This window comes from Tursiops truncatus, chromosome X, assembly GCF_011762595.2.
Source record: "Tursiops truncatus isolate mTurTru1 chromosome X, mTurTru1.mat.Y, whole genome shotgun sequence".
Lineage (NCBI taxonomy): Eukaryota > Metazoa > Chordata > Mammalia > Artiodactyla > Delphinidae > Tursiops > Tursiops truncatus.
Window position 1 is genome coordinate 38,306,010 of NC_047055.1, and position 21,539 is coordinate 38,327,548.

General features: G+C 38.6%; 2 protein-coding genes across 2 annotated transcripts in view; one reads left to right on the forward strand and one right to left on the reverse strand.

The window, feature by feature from the left end:
• The window catches only part of DNAAF6 (dynein axonemal assembly factor 6), a 41,039-nt gene extending 33,429 nt beyond the window's left edge, over nt 1-7,610 (reverse strand). Inside the window, exons 1-2 of the mRNA XM_033849275.2 lie at nt 7,135-7,610; nt 1,156-1,278 (exon numbers count right to left, since the gene is read on the reverse strand). Coding sequence (XP_033705166.2) covers nt 1,156-1,275 — 120 coding nt within the window. The 5' untranslated portion in view covers nt 1,276-1,278; nt 7,135-7,610. The remainder of the gene's footprint in view (nt 1-1,155; nt 1,279-7,134) is intronic.
• Nucleotides 7,611-7,881: 271 nt separating this feature from the next.
• The window catches only part of LOC101316180 (nuclear pore glycoprotein p62), a 69,351-nt gene continuing 55,693 nt past the window's right edge, over nt 7,882-21,539 (forward strand). The window contains exons 1-2 of the mRNA XM_073798879.1: nt 7,882-8,043; nt 16,473-16,495. Of these exons, the coding sequence (XP_073654980.1) occupies nt 7,882-8,043; nt 16,473-16,495 (185 nt within the window). The remainder of the gene's footprint in view (nt 8,044-16,472; nt 16,496-21,539) is intronic.

Below are 21,539 nucleotides of genomic sequence, written 5' to 3' on the forward strand. Positions count from 1 at the left end.
ATGATAACAAAGAACATTAAAATAGTTTAAAGCAAATTGATATATTCTGCTATAGTACGAGACTTTTTAAAATAAATTTATTTATTTTATTTATTTATTTTTGGCTGCCTTGGGTTTTCATTGCTGTGCGAGGGCTTTCTCTAGCTGCAGGGAGTGGGGGCTACTCTTCGTTGCGGTGAGCGGGCTTCTCACTGCGGTGGCTTCTCTTGTTGCAGAGCACAGGCTCTAGAGCGCAGGCTCAGTAGTTGTGGCACGCGGGCTTATTTGCTCTGCGGCATATGGGATCGTCCCGGACCAGGGCTCAAACCCCGGTCCCCTGCATTGAGAGGCGGATTCCTAACCACTGCGCCACCAGGGAAGCACCTATAGTATGAAACTTCTGCCGCAAATTTTGTTTGCCTTCACATAGGCAGTCTGATAGCCAAGGTTTGCTAATATCTAAGGAGGAGGAGAATGGAGAGCAGGGGGTTACATGGAAGTATTTTGAGTATTCTGAGCATACTGGCAGTGACTGTGGAATGGCCAAAGGTCAATTCATGCAACTCTCCTACCCAAAATGAAGCCCATCTTGCTGCTGCAAGCCTCCCTGAGGTTCCCTGTCCTGACCCCAAATGCTATTCAACTAATTAGATTCCACAGCTCTATCTGAGCATGTAGCAGGAAGCCAATTTTAATAGGCTGAAGCTAGTTTGTCCCCTTATTTGGCTCAAAATATTTTCTGTTCTGCTTTCATGTGTAGACAAATTTTTAAAAATTAAGGGTTTTGGGGGCCTAATTAATATTGTCTAATTAAAATTATTTGTTTTATAGAAATATTGTCTAGGCTTAAAAATCCTAGCTATCACTCTTTGTAATGGTTGTCAAGCATTCTTTGGCCATAAATATAAATGACAAACATTTTGAAATGTGGCTATTGCTACCATAGTTACAGAACTATTTTCCTATTCAGTGTTCAGGTAGTTTAGAAAAAATATAATTATGTTTGCTAGAAATGTACTAGAGGTTATACTCTCATGCATAATCAGTCCTGCAACCTCCTGTGAATGTATTAGATGACAGAGCCCTGCTCCCACAGCAAGGTTGGAACAAGTTGTTCAAATACAGTTTCACAACTTAGTGTGATCAGAACTAATTCATCTGTAAGTATACAACCACCTGTCCGGACTCAAAGTCATCCTCTTCCGGATAAAGCAGCTTAGAGAGAGCTTGAAGAGCTGAAGCTGAGGAAATGGTTTCCATTTCCATATGTTCGGATTCCATATTTTCAGATTCCATATTCTGAGGAAGAAGATAATAGAAAGAGGTATTTTAGTCTTCTATTTTATTTAAGACATGAAGATTTTTCTAAATTGTCATATCTCCCTCCTTTCCCTGGGTCACTCCATTATCTCTTATTCCTCCTTGAAAATCCTTGTAAACTCCTTCAAATATATGTATTTTGCTGACTCACAGACCTGGGGCAGCAAGTAAACGCAAGTATACAGCTTGCTTTATTAAAACTTCGTGCTCAATCTAACAAGCATTTCTTGAGCACCTACATAGTGGTTCTCAGATTTTAGTGTGTTTAAAGGTCACTTGGGGATTTAGTTAAAAATGCACATCCTTAAACTTTACCCCAAGAGAAAGGGTTTGTCAGTGTCATGTAGAATGTACATTATTATTTGGAAACATACTTTTGTAGACTACCTTTTTATCTGTCTAATATATGCTGTCTAGCTTGTATATTCCTATTTAGTGAACTGAAAAGGATGTTTGTTGGGGGGAATATCTCAAGGAACTTTACTCATTTCACACTTTTGCCTCAGGCAGGCCGGTATCTTCTGCTTTATTTAAAATTTTAATCAACCCTTGATGATGCCTTGCACTATATTGCTGTTTGAGACCTCTAGTGGGTTGGTTCATTAACTTTAGTGAAAGTTCACACAAAATAAATTGTTTTTTTCTGATTATAATAGTGATACTATATATGTCTATTGTGGAAATTTTAGGAAATAATACATTAAAAGTAGAAATAAGAGAATCACAACTACTTGTAATCCTACCAACCAGACATCAGTCTTTTAAATAATCTCTACCATTATATTTGGAGTAGGAATTCAGGATCTTTAAAAATCTTGGGAGTGTCACACTTTAATGAATAACCTGAATAAAGACTGTAGAATTAGGCCTATTGTTAGTGATTTGGGCATAAATATAATAGGAATCTTTTCTACACTTCTGCTGATATTTTTTGAATATTATTTTAGAAAATTAATTCACAGGAAGCTTTTCTTTAGTGCTTTTATGAAATGATCCACTAAAATTTTTGTGTTGTGCCTAGAACAGTAATACAAAGGAATTCTCAAAAGTGTGCTGGTACAATCACCTGTCAAAATCAATCTGCATGTAAATGGCGTTTTACAAACCTTTTGTTTTACTATTATATTTTACCATTATCTTGACTTTCCTTTTTAAAAGGAAAACTGATCTGAATGCTTATCGGAGATGTCAAGGGTATGAAACAAATGTTAAATTGCCCTATAGATCTAGCACAGAGGCAAGTATATCATAGTGGTTAAGAGTAAGGGCTCTGGAGTGATGTTGCTTAGATTTGTATCTATCGTTTACTTCCTAGCTCTGTGACTCTGGGCTACATCATTTAAACTAATAATGATGTTGAATAACTTAATGATAAAACTCATTACATTGAAAACTCATTAAATTGGAAAAGGTGAAATAAGAGCCGATTAAAACAATCTTCTCTCACAGTATGGTCTGGTAGTCTGCTATGGAAATGAATAATTGACACATTAAATTAAACAAAGAGGCTTCTGTTTATATTTTTAAAGTCCTAGATGATTATGTGTTCATTAAATATTTACTTAACATTAAAAGCAAAAAGTTTATTGAAACATTTTTTACCTTTGACAGTGAAAGGGAAAAATGGATCCAGATATCAGATGCAATGATATAAATGGTATTTTGAATTGAAATTGTACAATGAGACTTTTAAAAAACAAATATAGCCAAAATTGTTTTACTATTCCAGCATTGCCTACCTTACAATATTGTTGTGATGGCCGTATTATGCACCATAGGTAAAAGAGTTTGCTGAAATATGAACAGCTTTATAAAAATATCATTATTATTTGGCACGTAGTGACAGCACCCACAGGTACACCATGATGAGGCTTGCTAGAGCTTAATGGTGGGCTGGTGAGAAGGGAAGAAACTGGAACCAGTAGAACTAACCCAGAAGAAGGGTATTCAGAAGTGCCAAATATAGCATCTGAGTTAGCAATCAGAGCTGCTATTCACGCATGCTCATGGGCTTGGCAGTGACATGGCAGCGAGAGTTTCAGGACGTGAGCAGTGTTTCGGCAGAAAGGTTGAATAGCCATGGTTACAGGGAGGCCTATTTAGGTAAAGTAGGATCCTGGTCCATAGGTGGGGGTATAGGAGGCAGGGGTTCTTGAGTATTATGGGGGAGTCGGCAGCTAGAGGAAGGTTCAGAATAAGGCTGGGCTCAACATCACAGCTATAAAAGAGAAAAGGAAACAGGCACTCCGTCAGAGGCTTTCTAATGTCCCAGTGGAGGTTATGAAGGAAGGCTGTGGTTCAGTAAGTACACTGGATACTGTATTTAGGAAAAGCAGATTAATTCTAAATCCCCATCAGTTGGGAAGTAGCTCTCGCCTGGTTCTCATTTGGTAAGAGGCAGGGCAGTGTGGGCAGTGGGAAGCTACACCTAGAGGCTGAGCGTCTTCAGTAACCGGAGCTGGCAGGTAGTCAGCAGTTGGTGAACACTGAACGAAGCATGACTAAATTCATACGAATGTTGATTTCAAAATAGTCACCTTGAAAGGTTATACATTGATGTAAATTACGCTATCAATGCTCAAAATATTTTGGAACTGCCTTCGTATGTATCACCAAGAAAACAGGTATCACTATGGTATCACTCAGTGTGATTACACATCAGATTTGTCTCCAAGTGATTTCTAGATATATCTAGATATCACATCTACTTTCAAAATATGAAGATTTAATACTTTGAGGATATTCAAAAGAATGTGCTGCAAGCCTCAAGGCGATTCTAAAAGAGTAGCTTCAAAAGAAATTTGAGCAATAACAACAGCATTAGAATAAGTGGATAGCCTCCCAAAGTGACTGCTTTGAAGGGAATACCACTCCTTGGGATGTAAAACAAATCATTCACAATAATTTATAGTATGCTCTTTATATCTGAAGTATATTAGGAATCAGACTTTTTAAATTCCAAATTATGCTGGCATACAATGGCATAGGTTCATACTTAGCTAAATTGGAGTAGAAATATCATAATAAAATTGGCACTCCAGCAAAAATAATTTTTGCCATATCAACCATAATAATCATCTATAAACACAAAATAATAAATCACGACAAGTTTGTTGATATTGTATTTTGACAAACAAAAGAATCAGCAATACTTTATAAGTAACTAATCAAAGAACTCAAAGTATCAAAAGAGAAAAACAATGATCTGAATTTTTAGAAAACTATATTCTAATTTCAATGGAAATGAAGGTTCTACTAGCTTTTTTAGAAGTCTAACAAATTAAGAATAATTTGTTAAACTATTAAAAACATATTAAAGTTCATTTGACAAATACATAACATCGGAAAAATTAAAGCAAGATGCCTTTTTATGAACTATGCAGTGTTATTTATTTGTAGGACTATCTTTTATTTGTAAATTTGATATAAAGTTCATCTTGAGCCTGACAGTCAAGGTCCTTCAGGATTTAACCCCAACCTAATTTTCTGCCCTTCCCTCCTATTATTCTCCTACCTGTAATCTGCATTCTGTTAAAAACTGAACTGCTAATTAAACATACCCTATAATCTCCTGCCTTTGTACTTTGGAATGTATTCTTCCTTTTGCTTAGACTACCCAGATAGTATAGTGTAGTGATTAAAAAAATAAATTCTGGAGCCACACTGCCTGTTTGAATCTGTCATTGCCACTTAAATAGGCCAAGAATAAATTTAAGGCAAATTTGAGCAGGAACTTCATTTTAAAAATATATTGCTAAATCTTTTATTTGAGATTTGGTTATTTAGAAAGTAAATTTTCTAGACCCTTCTTTTTTCTCTCACTCTCTTTTGCTAGGCCAATTCCAGTGGCAGAGTTTTCTAGACAGTGCTTTTAATTTTTCCCACATCAACTTGAATCCTTAGGGCCTTCATAGGTGATTGGGGTATCTCTTTCGGTACTAGCCACAATGAGCTAAAGAGACAGATGCTTCAGAACCAGCTCTTTACCAAAACATTGGAGCCATTTAGGGACTAAACAAGCTCAACCAGGATGACTCCAGACTCACGGCACCATAACAATAATATCAATAACCCGAGATTAAGTCGGACTCTAGTTAAGAGGGCTGGGGTCTCAGCAGGAATGGCTCTTCGACCTGAACTAATTGGAGAGAAGTCTAGGTTAAATTAGTGAAAATTCTGAATTACACACTATTCAAAAAGAAATGACATTTTATTAATTCAAATTTATATAGCAAATAAAATCAGGGTAATAAAGAATCACCAAATAGTGTCATTTGGGAACTTGGTTAATAGGTAAACACATATCCCTATGTAGAGTACTGACTGTTTATAGCTGAATGATTTCAAAGTATTAAAAATTCATTTACTCTCTTAAATAAAATTGGCATTTCTTCTGCAACTTTATGTATATAGTACCTTATTTAACAATTCCTGTATTAAAATTCTTCTGAAAACACAAAAGTAAACATCATCTATGCCTATGTCTGAGTTAAATTATAATATACTGGTTGGTTTTTTCTTACATTTTTTGACAACTATACACATCAATGATTCCCTGACTATTAAAACTAATTCATTTTGACTTGTTTTTACAATACCAAGAATAATTTCCTTTTTTAGGTCTCTAACTTTCACTGCTATTGAATGTACCAAGTCATAAGTAACTATGGGGACTTAACAAGAGTTTTTGTTACAAATTTAAAATATATTTAATGGAAGATGATTTTTGAAAGTACCTGGAATATTTCATAAATCTAAATGTCAAGAAATGAGCCTCTTGATTTAATATTTCCTCTACCCGTTATTCTTTGTTTTAGCCAAACTTAATACACTTGCCAACAATTTTTTTGTTTCTGTCGCATTCCCATACTCCACCTCTATCTAAAAAGGAGTTGAGACAGCTCATTTTCCTTCAGGGCTTTGAAATTTTCTCCCTAAGTCAACAGGCCTGTTTTCTTCATTTCTTCAGGAAATAGTCTCTGTTCTGAATCCCTGTCACAAGAAGCTCTTAGGAAAAGAGGCCCCTACCTCTCTGCTCAAACTCTGTACTCTCCCCTCACTCAGATTTTATTTTTTGTCACAGTCCCTTACCTTTTGACGGGTACAGTCCAACGACATATAACACTTACTCTCCCAATCAGCCCTTGGTGAGTAGCAGGTTTGGTAGGGACAAGTAGGCTTTTGCACACCACGCTCCAGGCCCCCAAGTGCGGTCTGACTGCTTCTCACTCCTCAACGAATCTGACCAACTGTGGTTGGAACTCTCAGGCCACAGTGCTCACATTCCGACACACAGGGCATTGTCCACGAAATACAGGCCATTTTTTTCAGTCTGAACAGCGTTATACCCCCTAAAAAATATATCCCAACCAAGGCAACCTGGTCCAAGATAAATCATGCCTGTACATGTAAAACAGAAGATAACAGTGGCTACTTCAACTTAGAGCACCCTGATCTACCTACAAGGAAATAATAGTTTTCACTCTCAAATTAGCGTTACAACAGTAAGTGTATGTAAGTGTCTAGAGAAAAACGTCGGGAAGGTTCGCATGTTCATTTTGGCCTTCTGACATTCCATCCGCATCCATCCCTTGTCTGGTAAAACTGCCCCATCTCACTCACATTCTGATAGACTGAGTTTTGTTAAAGCTGAATCCTGCTTCTAGAGCGTCTTGGGCAGGGGGATTTAGAGAACAGATCTGTTCTATCGGCAATTGTGGCTTTTTTAGGGTATCTCTCAGAGCCGTAAGTATCTAGAGTTCTCCCTAATTTCTCTGATAGCTAAGGCATCTGAGGACCCCTTCTTTCCCCCTTCTAAGGTTCGGGTTTCCTCACCTGGGTCAGTTTTTGGGTGGCTCTCTAGGATCCAAAAATACACTGCGGAGAGCTCTGCGTCCCTCTGTTGCCTGGGTAACAACGTCGTTTAAGATCGCCGCCAACCCCCGCCTCCGGGTTCCCGCTTGACTTTCCTGGCCAACCATAGAAGAGTGTCCTTTGAAACCTCACGAGAAGTAACCAATCCGGGCGCGTGCCAGTTGTGGTCAATGGCCGCCCTTTCCAGTTAACTAGGTCGACCCCTTTTAAGCCTGGGTCTCAGCATCGCTCCGCGGAGAAGCGCCCGCTGCGCAGGCTGGCTCTTTTCGGCCGCAGGAGTTCCGGGTCCGCCTCTGGCCGCTCCGCAGTTTTAACTGCCTTCGCCTTTACTTTGCAGCCACCAGAGTTACCGCCACCACCGGTTTTCGTTTGTTCAGGAAATCAGCGGGCTCCCTCACTGTTACTTTCTTCCTGCACGTGTATTCTAGATCGGACCGCTAGTTGTCCAGCAGATCCCGAACAGCGTGGGCAGAAAGGTAGGCTCGGTGGCCGGGGGGTTTGAGGAGGTTTTGTGGCGGCTCCACACGCGCTCCCCACGCCCCCTTTCCGCGCTGTGACAGAGACACGTGTTGTGGTTCCGTCCCGGCTCAGCGTTTGTGTGTGTGTTTGTGTCTATGTGTGTGTAGGGTGGGATCGCGCTTTTTTTTCCTCTGCTGTGGGCAAGCCTTCTGGATCCGGAGCCCCAGGGGGAGCACCCCTACGGCTGCCATGCAGCTCCAGCGAGGCACCGGCCGGAGCTACGCGTCGCTCCCACTCACGGGAACGTCGCCGGACCCGGTGCCCCGCTTTTCCCGCTTTGGAGTGCAGAAACGCTGGCGCGGCGCCAGTTTGCTCTGCTTGGCAATCGGAGTGTTTGCACTTGGCCTAGAGGTACAGTTGTGACCCTAGTTTCTCAGGAATTCCGTGGTTTGGTTTTAAATAAAAGGGAAACAGAATAGATGGCTTAATAAATGTTTGGAGTATTCAAAACTGATTAGCTATACATATAACCCCTTCCATGCCCTCAAGAGGAATCCTAACAAGAAGGCCAGGAATCTGGACCTGAGCTGTGAATTTTTGCCCCCTTGGATGTATGGATTTGCCCCTCTAGGTTTCTCTGTGCTGGAGTAGCAGTCATCAACCACAATATGAGTTAGGTTGAATGTATTTTTTTAACTAATAAATATGGACATTTTCAAAAGGATACACTCTAAAAAATGTATGAATCATAGCATATTCAAGCAGATTCAAGTGCCATAATAACACTCATGGTGATTAGCTTTCTTTTTGAATGTCTTTTCCAAAGATTATATGAGTATGTATTCATTTGTAATTTACATTTTTTATAAAGGAAGCAATTAAGTTGACTGGGAGAATAAAAGCTATAATTGGTCTGTATTAGCACATTCCCCCTTTTCAAAGCACACAGGTTGTCTTATTTTCTGTCATTCTAAAACATTCTAAAACTAGAGCCTCTTTTTAAAATTATAAAATATTTCAGACAGAAAATTACAGAGACTATTATACACCATCATCCATGTACCCACGAAAGATTTAACAATTGTTAACCTTTTGCCATATTTTCATTAGATATTGGTTTTTTTAAAGAACTAAAGCATTACACTGAAACTAAACATAAAACTAAAACACTACTCTTTGTACCCCTTCCCAATCCCAGAGATATTTGTTCTTCTGAAGTTGTTAAATATTTTTCCTGTGTTTTTAAGTGCACTCAAACATAGATGGCCATAAATGATTTGTAATATATTGTTTTGTATGTCCTTTGACATTTTCATAAATGGTATACTGTACTTACTCTTCTGCAACTTTTTGGGGGTCAACATTGTTTTTGAGATTTGTCTATACTGATAAATGTAGATAAAGTTAGTTATTTTAGGGGGGATAAACTGGGAGATTGGGATTGACATATACACACTACTATATATAAAGATAACTAATAAGAACCTACTGTATAGACAGGGAGCTCTATTCAGTGCTCTGTAATGACTTGTATGGGAATGGAGTCTGGAAGAGAGTGAATATATGTATATGTATGTCTGATTCACTTTGCTGTACAGCAGAGATTAATACAACATGGTAAATCAACTATACCCCAATTAAAAAATTAATTAAAAAAATTTTTAAAATGAAATAACACATATATAACTCATATAAATACTAAAATGTGAAGTGACTTTTATTTTTTACACAATTATTTCAGTAACACAGAAATATTCAAAAATGCTATCTTGCCATTTAATATGTACAGTTTTCATAGGTTTCTCCCGGTAGACTTATTGCACAATCCAGGAATAAAGCTTAAAACAGAAAGTCATTTAGGAGTAATAAAACCTAAATTAAGAAAAGAAAAAAACGTTGCTTTTATTGCTCTAAAGTAGCCCTCATATAACTATGCCACTTAAAAATATCTCCATTCCACTATTGTTGTTGGACATTTAGGTTGTTTCAAGTATACAAATATTCATATAAATCATACCACTAAAAGAGGTACCTACATTAGGCAAATTCATAGACACAGAAAGTGAAATAGAGGTTACCAAAAAGTAAAATAGAGGGGCTGGGGGAGTGGGCAATGGGAAGTTATTGTTCAATGGGTACAGAATTTCTGTTTGTGGTGATGAAAAAGTTTCGTAAATATTGAATAGAGAGTGGTGATGGTTAAACAATGTTGTGAATGTACTTAATGCCACTGAATTGTACACTTAAAAATGGTTAAAATGGTAAATTTTACATTATATTTTACCACACAAAAAAATTACAAACATAAGAATTATGCTTATTTTTCAAAGGCATACCTTGAAAAATATACTTGATGACTAGTTTTTTTGTGGAGTAAAGCCCTGAGAAAAGTGAGATTTATTTTAAAAAATAAACTTGAATTAAGTTATATTAGCCAGATCTATTTTTCCTTGTAAAATGATATTTTTTGAAATCTTTAAATGACTACTATTACTTCATGCTTAAGATTTTTATGAATACTAGTATGCTTCAGAAGTTTCCAGTTTTTCATTTGTTGTTTTTTTTTTTTTTTTTTTGCTCTTTTTCTCCAAGGTTTTGAGGGAGGATTCTTCTAAAAGTGAGTAGGCCTTGAGGCTGTACTTTGCATTTGAATGCCATTCCTCTTTCATTTCTTAGACTAGTTCTCTCCAGTGATGTACTCTCTTCTTTCTCCTCTCCCCTCTCCTAATCCTGTTCTTTCACTGCTGCCCTTTTGGGTCCCTCTGCCTCCTTTCCATTTAGCCAAGCCTTCTCTTTGGGTTTCTCTGCCCTCCACTCCCGTCCTCTATTGAGTCCCCTCCCCTGCCTTGTATCCTTCTCAGCTCCTCCAAGATTTCCCCTCTCTTGAGTCCTTCTGCCCACCCTCCCCTGTGGTCTCATCCCTGGTCTTTTCTTTTCCACTGTTGTAACTGCTAAAGGCATTCAGTAAAATAAGACTTGTTTCATGGAAATGTACAGTCTTCTCTGCAGTGTCAGACTTGTAATATTCGGAAAGTTGGTCTTAATTTTGGGATTTGAAAAAACCTTTCTAGCCTTTAAAATAAGATTCTGACATTATGGCCTTGACAAGTTATAGTATGAGTACGAAGGGGGAGAAAAACACTTAACGTGAAAGATAATCAGTGAGTTATATTGCTTAAGATGTTTAATATGAACTGAAAACTAATGCACAATTTTCCATAGCTCTATATTTTATTTTGGCATAAAATAAAATGATTACCATTAGAGGTTTGATCCCTTCCTATTTCCTTGAAAATGGCTGTGCTAATTTCACCTCTCCCTATCCATTTCTCTCTGGGGACTCAAACATTTAGGATAAAACATTGGTAACTCAGTTTCTACTTCCAGAGTTGGCATCAATAACTGTCAGTGCAAATAAGGACCCTATTGTACTTTGAGGCTTCAATTTTTCTACTTTCTTCTTTAGTTCCATTTCTGTAACGCTTTCTTGGTGGAAAAGGGGTTTCTTCAGTGATTTGGTACTTTTCCTTTGCTTCTCTGCCTCTCTCCTTAGTTCCATAATTAATATGTTAAGGAACCATATGTATCATCAGAAGTTACTATTTATTGGAATGGTTTTATACCAGAACTAATCACATTGCATGAATTTTCAGGCCAGGTTGTTTAGTCATGATGTTCTTGAGAAGGTGAACTGAATTCGTGGAATGGTGAATGGAATTCACCATTCACGTGGAATTCATGAATGGTTATCTAGTAACTAGGCATTTTAGGGAGAACGTTGTCTCCAAAGAGGATTTGCCTCCAAGAAGGCAGAAAAACTTTTTAATCCATTACATGGCTGAACTTCTATGCTAGTCACTTCTTGACAGTTATTTCTCAAAGTAATGTGGGGGAATAATGGCATGAGTGATTTCCCCCAAAATCATTTATACTTTGTGAGACAGAAGCCCCTAAACATTTATGTTGAAATGACCTATAATAGGTACCCAGGCTTGAACTTATTTTGTTTCTGCTCTTTGAGATGCAGACTTATCTTCCTAATATGTGTTGCTTAAGCTAATGTTACAGTGAAAGTATTGTGTTCAGTTCCTTCACTTACTATTTGTTTGACCTTGGGAAAGTAATTTAGTATCTTAGAGCCTCAGTTTCTTCAACTATAGAATGGAGATCAAAATACCTTTACGGTTTGTTGTAGGTAATTAAAAGATGAGGAATGTCAGATTCGGTAAATGGTTTTATCATTTCCCTTTTATTCAAGAGATTCAAGAACTTAAGTGGTAAAATGGTGTGTCCTGAAATGACCTACCATCATTTATTGATCCTGAGTCAGGTTTCCTACTAACCAGAACACTCCTAGGACCTATAAAGGACGATAGGTAGTACAAAAAGAAGATAATTTGCATGCTGATAAATGAGATAGTTGTGTAGTAATTTTTTTGAATTGTAATTTGAAATGCAATTTATGTACACTCTCTGGGCCAGCTTAGAGAGTGTCCCATAAATACCCCTGATTGACTGATCCTTCACTGACAGTGAGGACAACCCCAGCATTATATTTTAGAAAGCTTTCATATAGCACTTTACATTAAATTAAATTAGACAAGATAGTATATGTGTGGAAGGCCCTTTGTAAACTTATTTTTAAGAAAACATTTTGGTTACTCAGTGAAACTGCCAGAATTTTAGAGGTGAGGAAACAGATTCTAATTCATTTAAGTGATTGGCACAGCCCGATAGGTGGCAGCACTGATTGAATTGTCTCATTTAGACTGGACTACCAGGCAGGGATCATCTGCCCAGTTCCAGGAGCCTTTTCAGTGAGCTCCGATGATTTCTTTAGGCCTAGTGAATTTTCTGCACAAGTCCTTCACCATCTAGTACTTCTTTCTTTGAACATGTGTGCTTGCATTAAGACATCCAGGATGGAACTGTAAGCTGGGCTCAACATATAAAGCTGTAGTTTTGTCAACTTTAAGCTCCTAGTCAGGCAGTGTGGATAAGGAGAGAGCACTCTGAAGAGGAATAGAAAGAAGTTGGCTAGAGGAACTCAACAATGACAGAGACAGATATTCCTACTCATAGCCACATAGAGGGAGTACAGACTTGTTTTCCATTTTTATTAAAGTAGTGATATGCAGAGAGAAGCTAAAGTGTGCTAAGGTCTTATTTCTTTTTTTTTTTTTCTTTTTTTTTTTTTTTTAGGCTACAGACATGCAGGCTCAGTGGCCATGGCCCACGGGCCCAGCCGCTCCGCAACATGTGGGATCCTCCCAGACTGGGGCACGAACCCGTGTCCCCTGATCGGCAGGCAGACTCTCAACCACTGCGCCACCAGGGAAGCTCCTAAGGTCTTATTTCTTAAAAAGGATATGGAATACTGATTAACTTCAGGCTTTCTTAGAAGAACATAAATTTAAATGTGTTAAAGAATTCAAGAGAAACTCATACAAATAAATATAATTAGCATATGTAACTTCCAAGTATGGGAAAAATGATGGAATACAGAAAATTCCATCAGTCCAATTACGTAGAAAAAGATAAAAGATAATACAACATGGCAAATAAAAAAGACAAAATAAGGAGAAATATGAATCCAGTTGTGTCAGTAGTCATAATAAATGTAAATAAATTAAACTCACTCATTAAGAGATTCTTAGACTCTATTTTAAAATTTTCAGCTTTGCTTGCTATTCATAAAAGCCATGCTAAAAATGACTCAGAAAGGTTGAAAACAAAGGGAAGGAAAAAGATACACTAGGCATATAGCAACCAAAAGAAAAATGGTGAAGCAACATTAATGTCAGACAAAATGTGATCTAAGGCAATTTAGTAATAAACAGATATTTCACACTGATGAAAGAAAGGAGATCTGCCAAGAGAGTATCAACCATGAATCTATGCCCCTAACAGCATAGTCTTGAAATATATAAAGCAAAAAAGCAATGGAATTATAAGCAGAAATTGATAATCTCTAATAATGAGAGACCTTTTTTTTTTTTGGAAACGAGGTTTATTTATTTATTTTTTGGTGCGTTGGGTCTTCGTTGCTGCGCGTAGGCTTTCTTCTAGTTGCAGCAAGCGGGGGCTACTCTTCGTTGCAGTGCGTGGGCTTCTCCTTGCAGTGGCTTCTCTTGTTGCGGAGCACGGGCTCTAGGTGTGCGGGCTTCAGTAGTTGTGTCATGTGGGCTCAGTAGTTGTGGCTCATGGGCTCTAGAGCGCAGGTTCAGTAGCTGTGGTGCACGGGCTTAGTTGCTCCGCGGCATCTGGGATCTTCCCGGACCAGGGCTCGAACCCGTGTCTCCCACGTTGGCAGACGGATTCTTAACCACTGTGCCACCAGGGAGCCCATGAGAGACATTTAAAACACCCTTGTTAGAAACCGGTTAAGCAGAATAGATTAAAAAGATTTTTTAAAGTACAAGGATGTGACAGATATACGATCTAAATGAGACGGAAGGGAATTTTTAATTCCAAATTCTTAATGACAGATTCATTTTTAGTCCCAAGGTGATTTTCATTTGTTTTATTTCTCAATTTTCTAAGGAAGAAAATATTTAAATGTTCATGCTACATTTAGCAGAGAAATTCTAATAACAGGGTAATTCTTAAATTACTTTCAAAAGAATGGAAAGTCCACAAATGCGAGGGCACAAGAAAAAGTTCCACCTTTTGATGGCTACCAGAAGTTTTTCCTTTGGCCTGCAATATGACATTGATGACACTACCTAATTCTGAAAGTATCAATGTCTATGACAGTATAAGAACCATGGTTTGGCAACAGTATTTCTTCTGTCAACATCTGTGATATTATCATATACTTATATATCATAAATATGGAATATATAATTATATAACATAATAATATAATATTATTATAATATAATTTATAATGCTTATAACCTCAGGAGTGTGGTACCCTTGGGAATATAAGACTAAATACAGCAAGGGCTCTTATTCTGCCCAGAATACCTTTCTTTCTGTGCCTTCCAGGACTGAGTTATTATACCACTGAAATCACCCTTTGGAGCTCACATTTTAAAAGTTCTAAGATGTGTATGACTTAAAAATAAGCATGTCATATTAACACATTTAGATAAATATTGTCCTTCAGAGTTAGTCTTGGGGAGGTGTTCACTTATAACCATGACACAAACACTACTCAAGATACTGTATTTTACCAATTTTAAGAGGTATAGTTTTCCATATTTTAACATCTCTGCAATTGAAATGAGTCTTAACAGTTGATGGTATCTTACAATCCCTTTTGGCTAGGTGGCAGTTGTGATGTCATAGTTGTTTCCATATGCACATTTAATATCAAAGTGTCTAGGATCAAAACCTGCCTAATGGGTGTCTTGGGTGAAAATCCCAGAGATAACAGGGGATCACCTGTAACTCCTAGAAACCAGTGGCTGTGGGGAGCGAACGCAAAAGATGGTTAATCAGGCTTAGTTATTGATTATGCTGACGTGGGAGACAAAAGGAGGCTGGTCTACATATTTGCAAAGCTGGCTTGAAAGCATAGCAAAAATGGCTTTTAGTTCTCTTATGAGTTCTTTTAAGAATTGCTGCAGCAACAGTGCTCCTGGTGGCACAGAAGACTTTAAGAAATTTGAGTGGAAAATTGGACTCTGAGTATTTTTTCTTAATATATGCATGTTTGATTAAAATCTGTGTCTACATTGAAAGGAGCTCTTTCAAAAAGTAAAAAAAAAATATTGTCAGTGATGATAAGGAACTGTAACAGATTGGTGTTGGTTTTTTTCTTTTTGTTTTTGTTTTCCTTTTTACTGGTGTATAAAGTAATGGGGCTCATAACTTTGATGAAATATTTTTGATACTGATTTCTTAGAATTGCCTTTCAGAGCTATTGTGTAAAACCTGATTGTTAGTCGCATCCCGTTTTAGAAATCTTGACTGGGATAGAATGATAAGTACACAGTGATTTTCCCTTAACACTTCAAGGGATATTTAGAGATATTATTCCATCTTCTTCTAACATTTACTGTTGCTAATGAAGAGCCTGCTGTCAACCTGGTTGTTACTCCTTATTAGGTAAATGATTTTTTCTCTCTGATAACTTTCAGATTTTTTTCTCTATTCTTAATATTTTAGGGTTTCAATATAAAGGGTGTGTGTGTGTGTGTGTATGGTGGTGGGAGGAGTTGCCTGATTGCACTTGATGGCTTTAAGCATGAGGACTCATTTTTCTTCAGTTCTAGCAAACTCATTTATTAACTCTGAATAATGTCTCTGCCATTCTATTTTTTTCCTTCTGACATTCCTTCTGGATATACACTGAAACTTCTCTTTTATTTTCTCCTTATCTCTTAATTTCTCTCTTCTTTCCCATCACTTTATCTGCCCTGTGCTCTGGCAGATTCTTTTCTTCTGTTCTCTCTTCCTGTTCAATGATTTTTTTTTCCCTCTTCAACTGTGTCTAGTCTACTATTTAAATCTATCCCTTGAGCCTTTTTATTTCTAATACTGTATCCGTTTCTTGGATTTCTCCGTGGTTCTTTTTCACATTCACTTGTTTGCTTTTATGGATGCTATTTCCCTCTTGAGCTCTTTGACCATATAAAACATTTTAATGTGCCATTCATATTGCTCTATCACCTCTAATTCCTTAGATGAGAATTTCCTCAATTTTCAGGTCTATAGACTACTTACTTAGACGTTTTGTAGTTCTTGTCTTTGAGTTAATTTTCTCGGGGTGTTTTGGATCATGGATGACCTAGGAAGTGGAGATATCTCTGATAAGTGATGTCATGGACAACCTGCCTGGGCCCTGAAAGTTTCATCAGCTCCTAATTAGTGTTTTTATGTTACCATCTTAGTTTGAAGCTTCCACACCACAAAGGTAAATTGAATTTGAGCTGTCTGTGTATATCTTCTGTACCAGCTTGGGGTTCCTGCATGTCTCCATTGCCTTTTTCATTCTCCTATAGAGATTTCCCAGATATAAGCTCCACTAGGTTTCTGCTGATCGAGGAGCCTGTGACCTTACCCTGTGGCCTCAAATTTACCCACAATCTAGCATATTTCCAACTTTTAGGGCACACATCTCATTCAAGTCACCCCCTTGGGCTAAGCAGCTTCAGCTTCTGCTCATAGATATGAATTCCCTGTTTGGCACCTAAAAAATTGTCTTCTTTCTTTTTTTTTGGCCATGCCGCGGGGCATGTGGGATCTTAATTCCCCGACCAGGGATGGAACCCGTGCCCCCTGCACTGGAAGTGGAGAGTCTTAACCACTGGACTTCCAGGGAAGACACTGTCTTTTTTCTTAAAAAACTCTGTATTTTTTAAAAAGTGTTTTTAGTAAATGCTTTTGAACTGGTATTTCTTGGAGTTTGGAGTATAAGAGAGTGATTCCAGTGTGGCTCCCATCTGCCGTCTTGACCTGGAAGTCTCATTGAGATCTCTAAAAATTTTCTTCTTCCATTCCTCTCTTACCCCCATTTAGGGTTTGGAGTCAGGAGCTGGTTTATTTTTGGAGGAACTGGTGCCCCTACCGGTTGGTTCACTTCTGGCTCTGCAGAGACAACCACTTAGCTACAGAGTTTACTTTCTCTACACCTAGTATAGGAGGTTTAACTTAGGGACTCCATACCAACCAGTTAGAAGTTCATCTTCTACTGGCCTGTTCTCACTCTGTAACACAACTCCAGCTAGGCAGAATACAGGATTCAGCTTTGGAGCACCAGTTGCATCAACTCCTATCCCAGTAGGAACTGGATTTCCTTAGGGTAAGAAGAGTACCATTTGATTCTTTTAGTGGCTACAAAGGTAATCATCTTTCAAAGACAAACTTTCAATTCGGAGTATGGAAAGGGTAAAGGGATGGTGTGGCATTTCGAAGTCAATTATTAGGAATTATGCTACTCATTCCCAAGGTAGTCCTATAAATTGAAGTCATTTCTGATTTGAGACACAAGGCACGTTGAATTCTGATCTGTGGTATCCCTTCGTTTTATGTGAGCCATAGGAAGAGTACTCACTGGGTTTTGAACATATACCATCTTGAAATTAGACTGCTTGCTTATTAAATGTCTCTCTCTAGAGAGATCTTTGTCTATTGATCATTTTAATGACCTTGGATATACATTCTTCCCTCCTGCATCTCAGAATTTTTAAAGGGAGCATTTTAAAAAATGCCTTTCTATGTAAATTCAGTTGGATCCAGCCCTTTCTTTCAGTAACACCTGATAGCCTGATGAAAGCTATTCCCTCTGGAATTCTCCCCTATACTGTTAGTTATCTAATAACCTGTAATTGAGTGTTAAATAACCTTTCTTAGGACGGGTAATTTAAATACTGAAGCACTTTTTTCGTGGGTCATGAAATACATTTAAAATTTTCTAGAAACTCTATTAAAGGTATGCCTCACGTGACTTTGTGATTCAGTGTCTAAAACTAAAAATTATGTTTTTAATAAAGTCTGCCAGACCGGCAGAAGAAGTGTAAGTTCTGTTGTCTGTACTGAAAATAAAAATTCCGCAGCTACTCCTTCCCCATCAAAACCTTTAAAACTTTTGTTCTCCTTAAAGTAGACCGAATTAGGAAACCTTTATCTATGGATGAGCGAATACGGAGCTCTGTACATGTATTCCTGTAATAATATCTGGTTATCTTTCCTTCTGTATTGAGATGAAATAACCTATGTAATAAAATGTTATAAAACTTAATTTGGGGGAAAAGTCTGCACCTGCCGAAGAGGCAAGAGACTTTTTCTTCCCTCTTTGTTTCCTGGTGCGTGAGGAGAGGGGTTTAAGAACGCTGCTTAAAGGAACCCCAGAGACGGGCGCGAGCCGCGGCTAAAAGCGCGGACCCCAGAGACAGGCGCGAGCCGCGGCTAAAAGCGCGGACCCCAGAGACGGGCGGGAAACGCTAAGGCTGCTGCTGCCGCCACCAAGGGGCCTGTGTGCGAGCACAGGTCACTCTCCACACCCCTCTTCCGCGGAGCCTGTGCAGCCCGCCACTGCCAGGTTCCCGGGATCCAGGGACAACTTCCCCGGGAGAACGCACGGCGGGCCTCAGGCTGGTGCAAAGTCACGCCGGACTTTGCCGCCGCAGGCCCGCCCCGCACTCCGTGCCCCTCCCTCCCCGCCGGCCTGAGTGCGCCAGAGCCCCCGAATCAGCGGCTCCTTTAACCCCGTCCTGTCTGAGCAAAAAACAGACGCCCTCCAGCGACCTACACGCAGTGGCAGGGCCAAATCCAAAGCTGAGCCCTGGGAGCTGTGAGAACAAAGAAGAGAAAGGGAAATCTCTCCCAGCAGCCTCAGAAGCAGCGGATTAAAGCTCCACAATCAACTTGATATACCCTGCATCTGTGGAATACCTGAATAGACAACCAATCATCCCAAATTAAGGAAGTGGACTTTAGGAGCAAGATCTATGATTTTTTTCCCTATTCCTCTTTTTGTGAGTGTGTATGTGTATGCTTCTGTGTGAGATCTTGTCTGTATAGTCTTGCTTCCACCATTTGTCCTAGGGTTCTATCCGTCCATGGTTTTTTTTTTAAATTTTTTTCTTAATAATCAATTTTAATTTTAATAACGTTATTATACTTTACCTTCGTTCGTTCGTTCTTTCTTTCTTTCTTTCTTTCTTTCTTTCTTTCTTTCTTTCTTTGCTTCCTTCCTTCCCTCCTTTAGACAACGAATCATCCCAAATTGAGGAGGTGGTCTCTGACAGCAAGATTTATGATTTTTCCCCCTTTACCTCTTTTAGTGAGGGTGTATGTATATGCTTCTGTGTAAGATTTTGTCTGTATAGCTTTGCTTCCAACATTTGTCCTAAGGTTCTATCCGTCCCTTTTTTTTTTCTAAATAAGAATTTTTTAATTCAATAACTTTATTATACTTTATTTTATTTTTACTGTATCTTCTTTCTGTCTTTTTTCCTTCTTTCCCTCCTTCCTTCCTTCCTCCCTCCCTCCCTCCTTTCTTTCCTTCTTGCCTTCATTCCTTCTTTGCTTCTTTCTTTCTTTCTTCCTTCCTTCCTTCCCTCCTTTCCTTCTTTCTTTCCTCATACTTCTACTAATTCCCTCTACTTTTTCTCCCTTTCATTCTGAGCCATGTGGATGAAAGGCTCTTGGTGCTCCAGCCAGGAGTCAGGGCTCTGCCTCTGAGGTAGGAGAGCCAACTTCAGGACACTGGTCAACAAGAGACCACCCAGCTCCACATAATATCAAACGGCGAAAATCTCCCAGAGACCTCCATCTTAACACCAGCACCCAGCTTCACTCAACGACCAGCAAGCCACAGTGCTGGACAACCTATGCCAAACAACTAGCAAAACAGGAACACAACCCCACCCATTAGCAGAGAGGCTGCCTAAAATCATAATAAGACCACAGACACCCCAAAACCCACCACCAGACGTGAACCTGCCCACTAGAGAGACAAGATCCAGCCTCATCCACCACAACACAGGCACTAGTCCCCTCCACCAGGAAGCCTACACAACCCACTGAACCAACCAGCCACTGGAGACAGACATCAAAAACAGCGGGAACTACGAACCTGCAGTCTGCAAAAAGGAGACCCCAAATACAGTAAGATAAGCAAAATGAGAAGACAGAAAAACACACAGCAGATAAAGGAGCAAGATAAAAATGCACCAGACCTAACAAATGAAGAGGAAATAGCCAGTCTACCTGAAAAAGAATTCAGAATAATGATAGTAAGGATGATCCGAAATCTTGGAAACAGAATGGACAAAATGCAAGAAACAGTTAACAAGGACCTAGAAGAAATAAAGATGAAACAAGCAACGATGAACAACACAATAAATGAAATTAAAAGTACTCTAGATGGGATCAATAGCAGAATAACTGAGGCAGAAGAACGGATAAGTGACCTGGAAGATAAAATAGTGGAAATAACTACTGCAGAGCAGAATAAAGAAAAAAGAATGAAAAGAACTGAGGACAGTCTCAGAGACCTCTGGGACAACATTAAACGCACCAACATTCGAATTATAGGGGTTCCAGAAGAAGAAGAGAAAAAGAAAGGGACTGAGAAAATATTTGAAGAGATTATAGTTGAAAACTTCCCTAATATGGGAAAGGAAATAGTTAATCAAGTCCAGGAAGCACAGAGAGTCCCATACAGGATAAATACAAGGAGAAATACGCCAAGACACATATTAATCAAACTGTCAAAAATTAAATACAAAGAAATCATATTAAAAGCAGCAAGGGAAAAACAACAAATAACACATAAGGGAATCCCCATAAGGTTAACAGCTGATCTCTCAGCAGAAACCCTACAAGCCAGAAGGGAGTGGCAGGACATACTGAAAGTGATGAAGGAGAAAAACCTGCAGCCAAGACTACTCTACCCAGCAAGGATCTCATTCAGATTTGATGGAGAAATTAAAACCTTTACAGACAAGCAAAAGCTGAGAGAGTTCAGCACCACCAAACCAGCTTTACAACAAATGCTAAAGGATCTTCTCTAGGCAAGAAACACAAGAGAAGGAAAAGACCTATAATAACGAACCCAAAACAATTTAGAAAATGGGAATAGGAACATACATATCGATAATTACCTTAAATGTAAATGGACTAAATGCTCCCACCAAAAGACACAGATTAGCTGATTGGATACAAAAACAAGACCCTTATATATGCTGTCTACAAGAGACCCACTTCAGACCTAGAGACACACACAGACTGAAAGTAAGGGGATGGAAAAAGATATTCCATGCAAATGGAAACCAAAAGAAAGCTGGAGTAGCAATTCTCATATCAGACAAAATAGACTTTAAAATAAGGACTATTACAAGAGATAAAGAAGGACACTACATAACGATCAAGGGATCGATCCAAGAAGAAGATAGAACAATTGTAAATATTTATGCACCCAACATAGGAGCACCTCAATACATAAGGCAAAT